The sequence below is a fragment of the Salvelinus fontinalis genome, chromosome 31, assembly GCF_029448725.1.
Source record: "Salvelinus fontinalis isolate EN_2023a chromosome 31, ASM2944872v1, whole genome shotgun sequence".
In the NCBI taxonomy this organism is placed as follows: domain Eukaryota; kingdom Metazoa; phylum Chordata; class Actinopteri; order Salmoniformes; family Salmonidae; genus Salvelinus; species Salvelinus fontinalis.
The window spans coordinates 35,219,641-35,235,023 of record NC_074695.1 but is presented as its reverse complement, the minus strand read 5'-3'; the positions used below and the strand labels follow the sequence as shown (position 1 = coordinate 35,235,023).

At 41.4% G+C, this 15,383-nt stretch overlaps 1 protein-coding gene across 1 annotated transcript in view; it reads right to left on the bottom strand.

Moving 5' to 3' along the window:
- pex14 (peroxisomal biogenesis factor 14) overlaps window positions 1-15,383 on the bottom strand; it is a 103,580-nt gene that overhangs the window by 76,086 nt on the left and 12,111 nt on the right. Inside the window, exon 2 of the mRNA XM_055892364.1 lies at window positions 14,946-14,990. Within this exon, the coding sequence (XP_055748339.1) occupies window positions 14,946-14,990 (45 nt within the window). The remainder of the gene's footprint in view (window positions 1-14,945; window positions 14,991-15,383) is intronic.

The following is a 15,383-nucleotide window of genomic DNA, read 5'->3' as shown; positions in this document are numbered from 1 at the left end:
GTGTATGTATATTATGTATATTGATATCAAGACATATCAAGTTGTGGCAAAATGGCTTAAGGACAACAAAATCAAGGTATTGGAGTGGCCATCACAAAGCCCTGACCTCAATCCTATGGAAAATGTGTGGGCAGAACTGAAAAAGTCTGTGCGAGCAAGGAGGCCTACAAACCTGACTGTCAGGAGGAATGGGCCAAAATTCACCCAACTTATTGTGGGAAGCTTGTGGAAGGCTACCTGAAACGTTTGACCCAAGTTAAACAATTTAAAGGCAATGCTACCAAATACTAACTTCTGACCAACTGGGAATGTGATGAAAAAAATAAAAGTTGAAATAAATCCCTCTACTATTATTCTGACATTTCACATTCTTAAAATAAAGTGGTGATCCTAACTGACCTAAGACAGGGAATTCTTACTAGGATTAAATGCCAGGAATTGTGAAAAACTGAGTTTAAATGTATTTGGCTAAGCTAAACTTCCGACTTCAACTGTAGCTGTTTTCCTATAAACAAATGCTTTCTTAAAACTTGCTCGGACCGTACGGGGGGCAAATACTGCCCTACACCACTGAGTTTATACTTCCTCTTCCAATTATAAAGTGGGAAGATGTTGACTACTTCTCCTTGCCAAGACGTGACAAAAAAAAGCGTTTCGCTAACATATGATGGGGGTCCCTGGGTTGCCAGTTTGCCTGGGCAGTGGTCCCTGGGTTGCCACTTTGCCTGGGCGGTTGTCCCTGGGTTGCCACTTTGCCTGGGCGGTGGTCCCTGGGCAAGTAAAAGTTGAAGACCCCTACTGTACAAAAAACTACAGTAATATAAATTGTCATCATCACAGGCAGAAAACATTGTTTGTAAAAGTGAAATTCCAAACAGAAGAAAAACAGCTGCGAAATGCACTGCATACCTACATTAACGTATAAGATTAATATTACATAAAATATATATATTTTTTTAAAGTACATAAATACGACCAACCACTGCACAGCCAAACAAAATACTTGCTTATTGTCCAACACATCATGCAAGCAAACACAATGGCATTTTTAAAACTGCCACAGTATCTTGTCCTTCACATCATCAAGGAACTATAACCCTTCACATCCAATTAGTTGATTGAGGCAGAACGTAAACGGCACCAGTGGCAAACAATGTGGAGCTTGTGTCCAAGCGACGCACCACAGAAGTTGTTTTGTGGCGGCACAAGAGCCACCCTGTCACATGCAACTAACAGTGACAAGCCTATCCCCCTCCTCCGTCAACCCCCTGAAACACGCACGCGTGCATACGTGCACGTGACACCGATACGCACACATGCATGCAAGCACACACACACACACACACAAACATACAGTACACACACAAGGAACACATTATGATGGGCATATAAAGCATATTGCTGGACACGCAGCAGGTTGGCATCAGTTTGGGACGAAGTAGCCTGGCCTGCCAAGACGGCTAATAAACATACAATGGAGGGGCAATTGACAAGAGAGGTGTCGTGCTATTGATCATATGATTCCTTTCTGAAGGGCACCGTGACACTAGGATGAGGGGATGCCCACAAAGACGACGTACTGACAGATTGTGACATTCCGGTTGACATAATCTTGCGTCTCCCTCGCGAGTCAATAGCCGAAGATGCTAATCGTGCGCCGTCTTGGATCAACAATTTCACGGTCTTCAGAAAGGGGAAAGGAATTGGTGGCATGACCCTCCACGCAGGGGTGAGAGCACTTCTCAGGGAGAGCCACAGAGGGAGAAGGATGGAAGCCAGGCAGGCAGGCGCATCGGGGCCTGGGCTGCGCCTGAATAGATTAATATCGCCATCTACTGGTCAGGAGTGGTTGGAAGCAGAAACTGGGAGGCCATGACGGCTCAGTCTCTCAGTAAGAGCCGTCAGAAGCGGTTAGGCACTCACCAAGACAATGGGCCTCGCATTATAATAGGTACTCGGACAAAAACCACAGCCACACCATCAGGGGGGAAACCTAGGCAGTAGACCTGCCGCAGCACACTGAAGTAGTGAGCAGGCTAGGTCTGTTCCTAATCAAACTAACTGACATGGAGAAAAATGTTGGCAAAGTCTCATTTCTGGAGGCTTCTCAACTGCCAGTGTCTAACCTTAAGCGTTGGATTAGGAAGCAAACATTACCATGTTTGAGACAAATGAGATGACAGCATCTGAGGAAAAGCAACAATCAGGGTCACAGTTATGCTAGTCCTCGCTTCTCAATCAAGATAAATTGGGTCATTGCATGCCTAAAAGGCCTGTGAGCATTAACGTACACCCCTTTTGCCCTCAGAACAGCTTCAATTCGTCGGGGAATGGACTCTACAAGGTCTCGAAAGCATTACACAGGGATACTGGCCCATGTTGACTCCAATGCTACCACACAGTTGTGTCAAGTTGGCTGGATGCCCTTTGGGTGGTGGACCATACTTGATACACACAGGAAACTGTTGAGCGTGAAACAGCCAGCAGCGTTGCAGTTCTTGACACAAACCAGTGCACCTGGCACCTACTACCATACCCCGTTCAAAGGCACTTCAATACTTTGTCTTGCCCATTCACCCTCTGAATGGCACACCTACACAATTCATGTATCAATTGTCTCAAGGCTTAAAAATCCTTCTTTAACCAGTCTCCTCCACTTCATCTATGCTGAACAAAATTCTAAACAGAACATGCAACAATTTCAAAGATTTTACTGAGTTACAGTTCATATGAGGAAATCAGTCAATTGAAATAAATGAATTGGGCCCTAATCTATGGATTTCACATGACTGGGAATACAGATATGCTTCTGTTGGTCACAGATACCCTAAAATAAATGGGCCTCACAATGGGCCTCAGACTCTTGTTACTCGTTACGGTTTTTCTGTGCATTCAAAATGCCATCCCTGGAATGCAATTGTGTTCGCTGTCTGTAGCTTATGCCTGCCCATATCATAACCGCACCGTTACCATGGGGCACTCTGCTCACAACGTGGACATCAGTCCACACCACACAGGTCTGCGGTTGTGAGGCCAGTTGGACGTACTGCAAAATTCTCTAAAACGACATTGGTGGCGGCTTATGGTAGAGAAATTAACATTAAATTCTCTGGCAACAGCTCTGGTGGACATTCCTGCAGTCAGCATGCCAATTGCACGCTCCCTCTAAACTTAAGACATCTGTGGAATTATGTTGTGTGACATAACTGCACATTTTAGAGTGGCCTTTTATTGGCCCCAGCACAAGGTACACCTGTGTAATGATCATGCTGTTTATCTGCTTCTTGATATGCCACACCTGCCAGGTGGATGGATTGTCTTGGCAAAGGATAAATGCTAACAGGGACGTAAACAAATTGTGTGTGTATGGAACATTTCTAGGATCTTATTCCAGCTCATGAAACATGGGAGCAACACTTTACATGTTGCGTTGATATTTTTGTTCAGTGTATATGGAAGTGGATTTAAAAAGTGACATCAACAAGGGATCGTACCTTTCACCTGGATTCACCTGGTCAGTCTAGGTCATGGAAAGAGCAGGTGTCCTTAATGTTTCGTACACTCAGTGTATACACTCAAGTTGAAAATTAAAACCAGTCCACGTAGCATGCCAAAGCTGAAGTGATACTCATAAAAGTGTGATATTGGAGGCGGATTCTCATTTTTCCCTAAGTTCAGCCAGAATGCTCTTGATTTACTATATACTTTCAGAAAGCCTGTAGGCCTAGACAATGGTGCCAGCCTACTCTTTCCACCACAGTAATGAGATTATAAAATCAGTACTATTGCTTCTGTACTTGATGCGTCTAACAACTATCAACTTGAACTTGCATCTCCACCTCTATTATATAAAACTGTAGGAGTATATTGTAAGGTAGCAGATTGAGCATATCATTTGCAATAGCACTGCGGTTGATGGCACAAGGCGAATTTTGACAGTCACCCGCCACGAATTCAGCACACACTGTTGGTGAAAGTACATGTTAAGATTTCACTGGGCCTCAATAATATGAGCCGAACAGACAGCCCAGCCAGCCACTCTAATATCACACAGGGTGGCATGTTACAACAGCAAAGGGGCTGAGTTGGCAAGACGCTCGACAGCAGACTCCCCACCTGTTCTGTCATTGTGTCGACCTAGACACATAAAAACACAACAATACCACTCTTCGCATTTCAAAAGCAGAGGCATTTGACGAACCCCTCCACTTCCCTTTTCCTGTCGCCCGATACGTAAAACCACTTTCTACAGGCTGGCGGGGGCAAAAAGCATGACAGGCTCACACAGAAATGGGGAGGGACACACCAGGGAGAAGTCACGTACTTATAATAAATTAGTCGGGCAAACAGGTTCTTGTTGATGATTTAATATATAGCCTGATCTACATGCATTCATATAACTGCATTTCTTGGTTTCATAATCAAAATTCTGTGTCAAAGATTGATTTGCTTTGTCGGGTGCAGAGTGTTGAGAGCCTAGACAGTGTCGGCACAAACACAATACAGATTTGGATATTTAAGTAAAAAGTTAGAACAGATAGTGGTGACAGGAGAGGGGCAATGGAAAAACATGTCTTTCTGTCAAACCTTCAATTTTGAAGATGACTCGCACCAGAAACACTGCCACTGGGGCCCAGGGAAGTGAGCCAGTCCAGGTGTTTAATAATTGCGCAGTCGTGCCAATGGGTTGAAGAATGTGTCAGCCTTTGTTTATCTGCTGGTCTGTACTTGTGCCACACCTTAATGACAGCTCTTAACACTGCTCTTTCCCTATAGACTGCCTGTGGGCACATACATCTTCTGACAAGAGTCAAGTAGTCTACACTGAGTAGTGCTGAGAGTATTGTGAGTCTACAATATTATGGGGTGGCTGGCTGATGATGATGTCACGTCGGGCTACTGATAATGTCTGCTCTTCTCTATGTCCCCCAAAAGTGTGGGAAAGTCAGGTTATCAGTGTAGATGTACATTTAAGGTCCAGAGAGAGGACGGGTCTAGTTTAACAAAATGAGACAGCTCCCTGACAACAAAGATCCAGCCTAAGCTAAGAGAATGAGACAGTTTTCAGAAAGCAAGTCTATACAATGACCCTGTCCGACTGAAAACAGATTATTAGGAACTGTCAGAAGTGACTTTGCCAGAAGAGCCCAAGTGCTTCGTTCCAACAGTGTAAACCAACAGACGCTTAACTTCAAACTTTTGAATTTAATGTAACGCAGATCACCTCATGGTACAGTGAGTGTTCGGTATGTACAGTATCTTGTCTATTGGCCATGGTAGCCTAATTAAGGTAAAACATTCAAAATATTATATTTGGAATGTTTGCGTTCATTTTAAGCAGCAGACCTGAATTTCTACTCATTTATAGAGTGCTATCTTATTCTGATACCCTTGATAAAGTCATAATCTCAGAGCACCACACACAGAGAAACTCCAAAATCCTATTAGCGTTTCCCTTTCATTATTTTTCATCAAACTGAGAAAACGGACACGTATTAATTAATATCCATTACGTGTTTTTTTCCTCTCTCCTCGAGAAGACGTTGTGGGGAAAAGAAGCAATTAGCTTAACAAAATAATCAAGAAAATATGTTTCAGAAATCCCTGATAAATGTCCTATGAGGTCCCATCTAAATGTAAGAAGTGTAATACATTCTTGCTGTCATATTCCATTAAACTGCTATTACAGTCTTGATAGAACTATTAGTCACTACATTATTAATAACATTAATGTATTTACATTTTTGGTGTACAAGCCTGCTTTCAAGCAATAATTTATGAACCCGACGTCAGATATGTTATAATGTTCCCCATCTACGGTCTTTTGTGTTTATTATTGATTGTGAAAACAGTCCGAATTCTAAGTTAAATCCCCCACCCGACTCCCCCTTTGTCTTAATGTATTGGAGTGGGGTCTTTGCATTAAGGGACTGAAATAAAGTGCATTTACATCTGAAGCATAACTTCATAATTTACATTCCAACATTTATTAGAGGTGACAAACGAGCGTTTGGTCCACTCATGCTTTTCCACAATGCAGCACTCATTCAATCCATATAAATTACAGCTGGGGTAGTGAGTGCAAGTGCAAATTATTTCATTATATTTATGCAGCACATGTATGAGTCTGTAGGGGGTTACCAGCATGAACAGACTCTGGGCTCTAGTGAGACTAACAAGGGCATTTCCCTTAAGTCATTGTGTAAATCTAGTAAAGACTGACTGATATCTGACTTTTAGATGGGGCCTGCATGGTCTAAAAAGACAGTTGTCCTACATGGTGTTAAAGGGGTAGTCTTAATAAAAAGGCAGTCTTCTCAAATTTCAATATTCTTTCAATGCTTTCACAACTTAAGTTAGAAATGTGTGGATTTTGAGATAATGGGTTACTATATAATTTGCAATATGGCAAACCTTTGGCCTTTAAATAGCAACATATGATCTCGCTTCTGAACATACATGTCAATTTTCCTGGCTGGAAAACACTTTGTTTAAAGGGATAAGCCTAGTTCAGCGAAATTACATATTTAGATAGTGTACCTAAATATGTAATTATGCTGAACTATCCCTTTAAGTGAAGTGACTTTTTAGCTCTCCTTTTTCATAGCTCGGCCTAATATTCTCCCACTAACCAGCACTAGCATTACGTTACGTAATTAGAGAGAGCTCAGCAGCATTTTCAGAAGTGTACAGTAGTTACAATTGCACTGAGGGAATCCCACCATTTAAACAAATATCTGGCGCTGCAGGGGAGCTGGCAGACAAATTAACAGCTAATAACTCACTGGGAAGCCAGATAAAAAAATATATGAAAAAAAATTCCCTGAAGTGTAAATTACTAATCATTTCTCTTATTTCCACACTTCTGAAAAAAGCCGTGCAACAGTGTAGTACAGGCAAAACGCAGCTTTCAAGATGATGCTTTTTACACACTTGATCAAACCATCAGAAGAAACAGAATTCAGCATCAGCGGAGGGATTTGGAATATGGCCTGCAAAACAGTTTGGGCCTCCCCTACTGACAATGCTTTCAGGCCAGAGAAATGAACGAATGAATGAGAGAGAGAGAGCTTCAATCACCCTCCTGTTCATTAAAATCAGAGGACATCGCCAAAATGAAAAAGATGCTGACAAATCAAAGGGTCTCAGTACCTGAATTACCATAGTCATTTACTTATTAAAGCCAGGATGCTTGCTGTCAATCAAGAGGCATCACATCCCCCATTTGCGGCGGAAAGCCGGCGTAATTGCATCTCATACTAATCAACACAACTTGTGTAATTATGCCTTGAAAGTGACATTGGAGGCTGAGAGCGATGTGAGCAGTCTTGACAGCGTAGACATCTCTGATTCATCTGGAGATTTCAAGTCTCGCTGTGAGAAACGAGCCACTCACAGACCCAAGTTTCCCTACTCTCCGATTCTGCACACAAATGTGACGCAAATGGTAAATCAAGGCGAAATAATTACAAAGTGGAACAGTAGTGAGTGTTAAAACCCAACTCAAGGATGATTCTTTCCCAAGCATATTGAGACAAACTAACTACACCCTAATTACAAATGTTTTAACATTGTATCATGTTAAGCAAACATATGACAGCTCACAAATTTATGAGAGAATTTGGAAATTATAGCTTTGTTACCATGTTGTTTGCATAAATGTATTTGCTATGATTAACATTTCTACAAATAAATTCTAAAGTACTAATTAAAGTTTATGGAATTCTTCATAATCATAGACTTCAATGTTTGCAAATTAAACTTTCCAAAAAGTGTCATTCTTTTGGGCTGCATCTGCCATTGCACTGTAACTTAGCCAACGGGTCAATGTGAGGTCAAAACTACTACAGCGAACAAGAGGCTCTGAACAGTTTACAATATGAAATCAATACAACCGTACAATCAATCCTTTACATGAACAATGAAATATATGTGCTAATTATTAGCGTAAACATTTCCACAGTTTAGAAAGAAAAACTAAAAGAGGCAGCATTGAAAAAAAAAAGTGTCCCACTGCATTAGAGGGATACTTCGGGATTTTGGAAATTAAAACATCCACATCCCAAGAGATTAACTCACGGATAACATTTTTATGTCTCTGCATCCAGTATGAAGGAAGCTGGAAGTAGATTTGCGAGCCAATGCTAACTAGCATCAGCGCAATGATTGGAAGTCTACAGGAACAGCTAGCGCTAACATTAATTAGCAAATTTGTTCAAACTGCACGCAGAGACATAAAAATGCTATCCACAAGTTTATCTGATTCTGGGTAAGTAGATAAAGGGCCTCATTGCCAAAATCCCGAAGTATCCCTTTAAAGGAAGTGAGGGACACAGTTCTGGTGCAGCAGAGCACATCATAAGGCAGAAACCACAAAACAGTAAACATTTGGCTTGGACTCCTCTCTACTTATCCTTTTCAAAGAGCAGGGAGGAACCATCAGAAAATCACCAACATCAGAAAGACATTTGGCACACGGAAATAAAGAGGAAAGATTTATTAACAGACATTTTTATAAGCGCAAGAATCCTTGTCTGTGTCATCCCTTCATCATGACCTCAATATTTCTCACGTTCAAGAACCCGCTGGAGAAAGAGCATTTTGTGGCCAAAAGGGATGGGGGTGGGGAAGCCTGTCTGATTCACCCCCATTCTGGTCTAATGAGTCAAAAAGTGTGACCTGCACTTAAAGGCCCAATGCAGTCAGAAATGTGATTTCCCTGTGTTTTATATATACATTTCCACAATATGAGGTTGGAATAATACTGTAAATTGTGAAAATTATGGTAATGCCCATTTAGTGTAAGAGTTATTTGAAAAGACCGCCTGAAATTTCAGCTTGTTTTGGTGGGATGGACTTTGGCCTCCCTGGTGACATCACCAGACAGTATAAGTTAATAGACCAATAACAAAAAAATAATAATCACACCTCTCTGCTAATAACAGCTAGTTCTCAGGTTACAATTCCTTCCCATTACACAAGTCCAATAAGGCCGCTCACTCAGACCACTCTCAGACAGTCCTAGCAAAATTCTTGCATGAGAAATTGGTCTTTGCTAAGAAGCTATTTTTGTTTCTTTTTAACCATTTTAATAAAAGACTCACAGTAAGGTACTTCATTGTTACTCAGAAATTATTTGATATTGAGATAAAAACTGCTGCATTGGACCTTTAAACAAGAAGTCCAAGCCAGGAGCAGTAAACTCATTTTGAGAAGCCAGCAGTGTCGGCAGACCTGGAAGATGTGCTCCGAGCATGCACGATAAATCTGACGTGAAATCATAATCATAAAAGCAATTAGCTGACCCTGCGCCACTCGTCCTTGGACATGACAGTGAGAATTCATACAGAGTCCTCTAAGGAGGCTACCAGGGGGGTGAGGGGGAAGGAAAAAAGTGCAACACAGCAACAATAAAACAGTGGGTCCTTCCTGTATCATTAACCACTGACACAAACACATCGAATAGATGCACAACAAGAGCGACTCAGAGAAATAGAGTCTCAGAGACAGGTTCACCAAGAGCTAAGAAGTACCCTCAACTAAGTGGACAACGCTAACAAGTGTTACAAAATGCACTGGAAAAAATGAGAAGAAACTTGTTTCTCACAACACAAACACCATATGGTGTAATAATATAGCATTATGGTATATTGTGTGCCCCACAAAATACCATAGATTGTGTTCTCCAGGGCGGCTCTGCAAAACAGATTTTTTTCTGTTCAATGTGCATGAAAGCCCCAAAAGAGGATCTCCACTCAATACGAAGGACAGGTCTATAAAGCAAACACTAACATAGCTCGTCAGAACAAATATCAGACGTACAATACATAGAGCATGAGGTGTCAGGCGTTATTCAGATGCTTTTGCACTGAATTTTGATCTTTTAAAGCTCTGAGAGTGTTTGGGTAGAAGCAGCTAGAACCACATACTCAGTCTCTCACACAATCATCAATTCCCAACCCAGTAATCACAGAAAGGCCGAAATACTGGCTGCCACCTAGTGACCGTCTTCTCCAATAATCATGAAATATCTCTGTGGCTCGCGCCCCCACTCTGACCATAATTCTCCTTTACTGCAGACAGCTCCAATAAAGGATTACAATTACAATTAAAGTAATGAGCAAAGAGGAAAAAAGAAAAATCTAAAAGGAAGGTTCCCTAGACAAACTAAATTGCAGCATAGTTTTCTGACAGACTAAGTAACACCCTACTGGACCCATTACTGAATATCATTGCTTATTCTGTCACAATTTGTTCAATATGAAAACACATAGGCCTTTCTAAATCAATTTGACATCAGTGAGAGGTTTCCTGTTTTCAGACATGTTGTCTTATGTTTTTTCATTCAATTGAGAAGATTTTCCTCCATTACAAAACTAGTACTGTAGCCTAGTAGTTAGCAAAATGTGGCAAGCTAGGTGACTTCAATGTGTCGGCTATTATTCACCCATATTTGATTGGTGTCAGTTTTGCTGTCCTCAATTTATAGCTTGCCGCTTTAAAAATTTGTTAAATGTTTTACACATTTCAAAAATTCTTCGTTTGCATTTTGTTCAAATGTTGGCTATGGAGTACAAATATAATGTTTTAACTACTTGGGGGGATCACAAGTTAGCCTCCTGGGGACCTCATGACTTCCTGATATCACTATCATGTCACATGGGCCTTACACCCCCCCCCCTCCCCCCCCACAGAATCAAAATGTCGGTTTTCAAAACAGGCATTTGAGGAACATACATGGCCTTCAGCACATATTCACATTTTGTTGTGTTACAGCCGGAATTTAAAATGGATTAAATTGAAAAATGTGTTACTGGCCTACACACAATACTACATCATGTCAAAGTGGAATTATTATTATTTTTATTGTTACAAATTAAAAATTAAAATCTGAATTGTCTTGACTCAATAAGTATTCAACCCCTTTGATGTGGCAAGTCTAAATAGGTTCAGGAGTAAAAATGTGCTTAACAAGTCACATTAAGTTGAATGGACTCACTCGGTGTACAATAATAGTGTTTAACAGGATTTTTGAATTACTACCTCAACTCTCTACCCCACACATACAATTATCTGTAAGGTCACTCAGGTTGAGCAGCAAATTTCAACCACAAAGACCAGAGAGATGTTCCAATGACTCACAAAGGGCACCGATTGGCAGACATTTAATGGCTGTGACAGGACAAAACTGAGGATGGATCAACAACATTGTAATTACTCCACAACACTAACCTTATTGGCAGAGTGAAAAGGAAGCCTGTTTGCAATAAGGTATAGGTAAAACTCTAACATTGGTGGCAAAGAAATTAACTTTATGCCCTGAATACAAAGTGTTATGTTTGGGGCACCACTTCATATTTTCAAGCATGTTGGTGGCTGCATCATGTTATGGGTATGCTTGTCATCAGCAAGGACAAGGGATTTTGGGGTGGGATAAAAATAAACGGAATAGATCTAAGCACAGGCAAACTTCTAGAGGAAAACCTGGTTCAGTCTGCTTTCCATACAGACATTTGCTTTTTTTTATACCAATGTTAGAATTTTTCTTCCGATTTGACAGAGTAATTTGTGTAGATTGTTAACAAAAAAATAATAATCTATTTGAATCCCACTTTGTAACAACAAAATGTGGGGGGAAAGAGGGGTGGGAATACTTTCTGATGGCACTGTATGTCTGCCAGGGCTCATGGGGACAGGGAAGAATAGCAGAAGAAAAGGGGAAAATTAGTCGGAAAGAGGTAGAGATAGACAAGGGGTAGCAGAAGCAGTCTTGACCCATGCCACTCGCAGTACTTCCAACGTATACGTTGGCATCTCATCAGCCCCCCCCCCCCCCACCCAACTCCTGGGCTTTATGCATTTTTATTTTCTCTCTCTCTAGCTAGCTAGCATGATGGTGATAGCAGAGGGGCTACGGAAATTCAGAGACTGCTGAGCCAAAACAGATCACTTCAAAGCGCCTTATTTAACGCTCGCTAAATTTTTCATCACAGTCGCTTAATATCCTGGGGAAGGGGAGCTTTTGAAGTTGTGTGAGACCGGGATGTTCTTCTTACAACTTTCCCCCCCTCCCATTACCTCCTCCCTCTGCTCCTCCAACCCACCACCCCTAAACACACATGCGCACATAGGCCTACTGTACACACACATAGGCTATACATGCACACACATAGATGCATACCCCACACACACACACACACCCCCCCCTCGGTTCCCTGAGAGCCAGCTGTACACAACACTTCCACAGCATCATGTAGAGCCCCAGCCTATGCAGAGACACAGTATGGGAGACACAGCAGCCAGCCAGTGAGATTGAAACAACCTGCTCCTCTTCTCTTTCTTTCCAGAGGTCATGCCCGTTAGCATATCCACATTGAATGGTGCGAGCTGGGGTTGACAAACAAACATGGTTCTATTTGTCTGATGACAACGATTGGAGTTTTTTTTCAGAGAACTAGATAGAATTGGGAGGGGGAAGGACAAATTTGATCGGGGGCAACGAGGGTAAAATAAGCAAGATGGCGAGTGGCAAAGCAAGGACAGGGACGGGCGAGTGAAAGAGAGGGACAACCCCAGCCCCCAAGGCAACAGCGGTAGCTGGGAGCGACTGACTAGTACTCCAGTGAACCGGAGGGAGCGCTCAGTCTGTGCCAGCCCGCTGAGAGAAAAACTGCAGGTCCAAACCTGCTCCTTCTCAGCGTCTCACCCTGGCCGAGGCGGTGGTGGCAGTGGCTTCACCCGAGCCACCGAGCCGTTCGGTGAGCCAGGGCCCGCTGATCGGGCGAGGTGAGTCAGAACCTGTTAACATTGACTGGTGTCCCTATAGCCTGACACTCAGACGTGTGCGTGCACACACACACACACACACACACACACCTAGAAGCCTCCTCCCTCCAACCCCTGCCAGCAGTCCCCTTCCTCTCATCCAGATAAAATGCTTTCAGACACAAATTTCAATTATTCACCTCATCCAAATAATGCCATGTGACAAGAATTATCCCTACTGTAATAATCCACTTAACTGGGAAAGAGCAGCTCATCAAAAAGAGAAAGGAGAAAAAGAGGAGGGGGGGGACATGTCAACCATGTCTTGAACCAGGACCTTCATAACAAGAATATATCCTCTTTTTAAGAATGTGGTGGGGGGGGGGGGGGGGGGGATACACACTTGGATAAAGATGAATTAAATTGAAATAAAGCCTAGGAGAAAACTACAACAATCAATGACCCCAGGACAGGATTAAATCAGCCTCGGCAGTAACGAATGAGAAAGGTAAGAGCGAACACTAAGACAATGTGTCACAGATGTATTCAAGAATACATATCGGATCCCTGTTATGAGGAGCACCAGTGTGTTCACATTTGCGTAAGATACTAGGCTACTAGTGTGGTGGGTACGGTACGTGGACCCATAGCAAGCACCCAGAGTGCCCAAACAGTCTCACTGACTTCAGTCATGAGAGTATCTAAAGCAGTTTAGACCTTTCACTCCACTTTTCACTTTTGGCCAATTCCACAGTAACAGAATGATGTTGAAACTCAGATTGGTTTGTTTAAAATGTATGCCAAACAAAAAAAAATATTATTGCAAAGTTAAACAAAAAATAGTTTTACTTTCTGGAATGTTTTCTGTGGAATTCATTAAAAGTAGTCCTTGTGCATTGAGTCGTATGGCTTGTTTAACTTTGCAATCAATGTTCTTTTGTTTGAAATACATTTTTTTTTAAAGGAAAAATCTGTCTCTGCATCATTCTGTTACTGTAGAATGAATCTTACTCGCACATTAAAACCACATTCGGACCACAATGGTAGAAGATCAAAGCTTTGTACAACAATTCACACATCCAATGGACCCCTGACTTTAAAGAGGCGTATCAATGTAGCAGAACAGTTCAAAAAGTCCCTTTTTTATTCCTCAAAGACAAAACACTAGAAGTATCATCTTATTAAGAAGCCTATTAGATAGTCACTGGTTCCAAAGTGAGTCCCCTTGAATGATAGCTGGACAATCTTCCATCTTACAAGCCACAACAAAGTTCATGATAAGAATGAACATTCACTGCTTTTTTTAGTTAAGTGGACTGATAACGCAGCTAACATACTGTATCTGTGTGAGAAGGTTTGTCTTAACTTAAACGTATCCTGTAAGTGACACCTTGTGTGGACAGGAGGCTACCTAAACAAGAATGACTACAATAGATATCCTTGGATACAACACTTAAAATGTAAGCAATATCCTATGTGGTTGTTTGGTGTTGAAATGATCATTGCCATGTTCAAGGTTTACCTTTTTATTCCATTGTATTTGTTTTAATGGCTAATTCATCATGCCATTAAATTGTTGCACTTACAGTACCTCTAAACTTACAACAAAACAAAAACACAACAGTACTTTAACAGTGTACTGAAAGGTTTGAAAGGAGCACAGATTCTGACGCAAAATAAAATGAGGCCTAGCGGACACTTTTGTTAAGAATAAACTAACTAGCAAGGAAAACGCTTTCCATCTGTGGTTTAGGAGGAAAATCATACATGACTAAAGGGAATCAAAAATGGAAAGATACAGGGCGTGGTAGTAGGCAATTAAAATGTAGGCCTACAGCCCCTTTGAAAGAGACTTACAGCTAATAAAAAGATAAGCTATTCAATACCAATCTGTAACACACGTTTACAGAAAATAAGAAGCATTCTTCCAGGAAAGGCTCATTTAATTTCACATTGCTTCATTTAAAGTCAACAAAACAGTGTTGAACTATCTAAACATGTTCTCATGAAAAACAGTATTTTTTGACATACCTAAAAAAAGAAATCCTGTTTAGCCTTAGTTTTGATTGAATAGGGCTTGTGTTCACTCTCTGCTTAGTGAGAATAGGACTAGAAATACGCTGGTAAACAGTGGAGGGTTTCACTTGGTTAGTTGTGCAGAACACAGTGTTGTCTCTTACCAGTGCTTCTCTGGGGGCAACGTCATCTCTGGACGGAGCACGAGGCTGAAAACATGAACAGATGCTTGGATTAGAGCTCCACCTACTGGCAATGTGGAGTGTGCGGGTTGGATTTGTCTAATATTTCAGCAAATGATACTCAGAAGTACACTGCCACAGGGGGCATTCATGTAGCCTGAATAGGCCATCTCTGTACAGTCGGCACATGCTTGAAAATCCAAGATGCCAAAGGTTAGATGAACATGCGAATTACAGCAGCCTGAACAAAATATTTATATAGTATAGATCACAAATTGTATAGAAAAGCAGGTTAAGGACCATTTATAAAAAGGTATAGGCTAGGCCTTTAGATCTTTAGTATATTAGTCAGATAATAAGAAATAGCTTAGGCCTAGCCTTATTTAGAACACCATTTGAAGACTAAATATCTTAGTACAA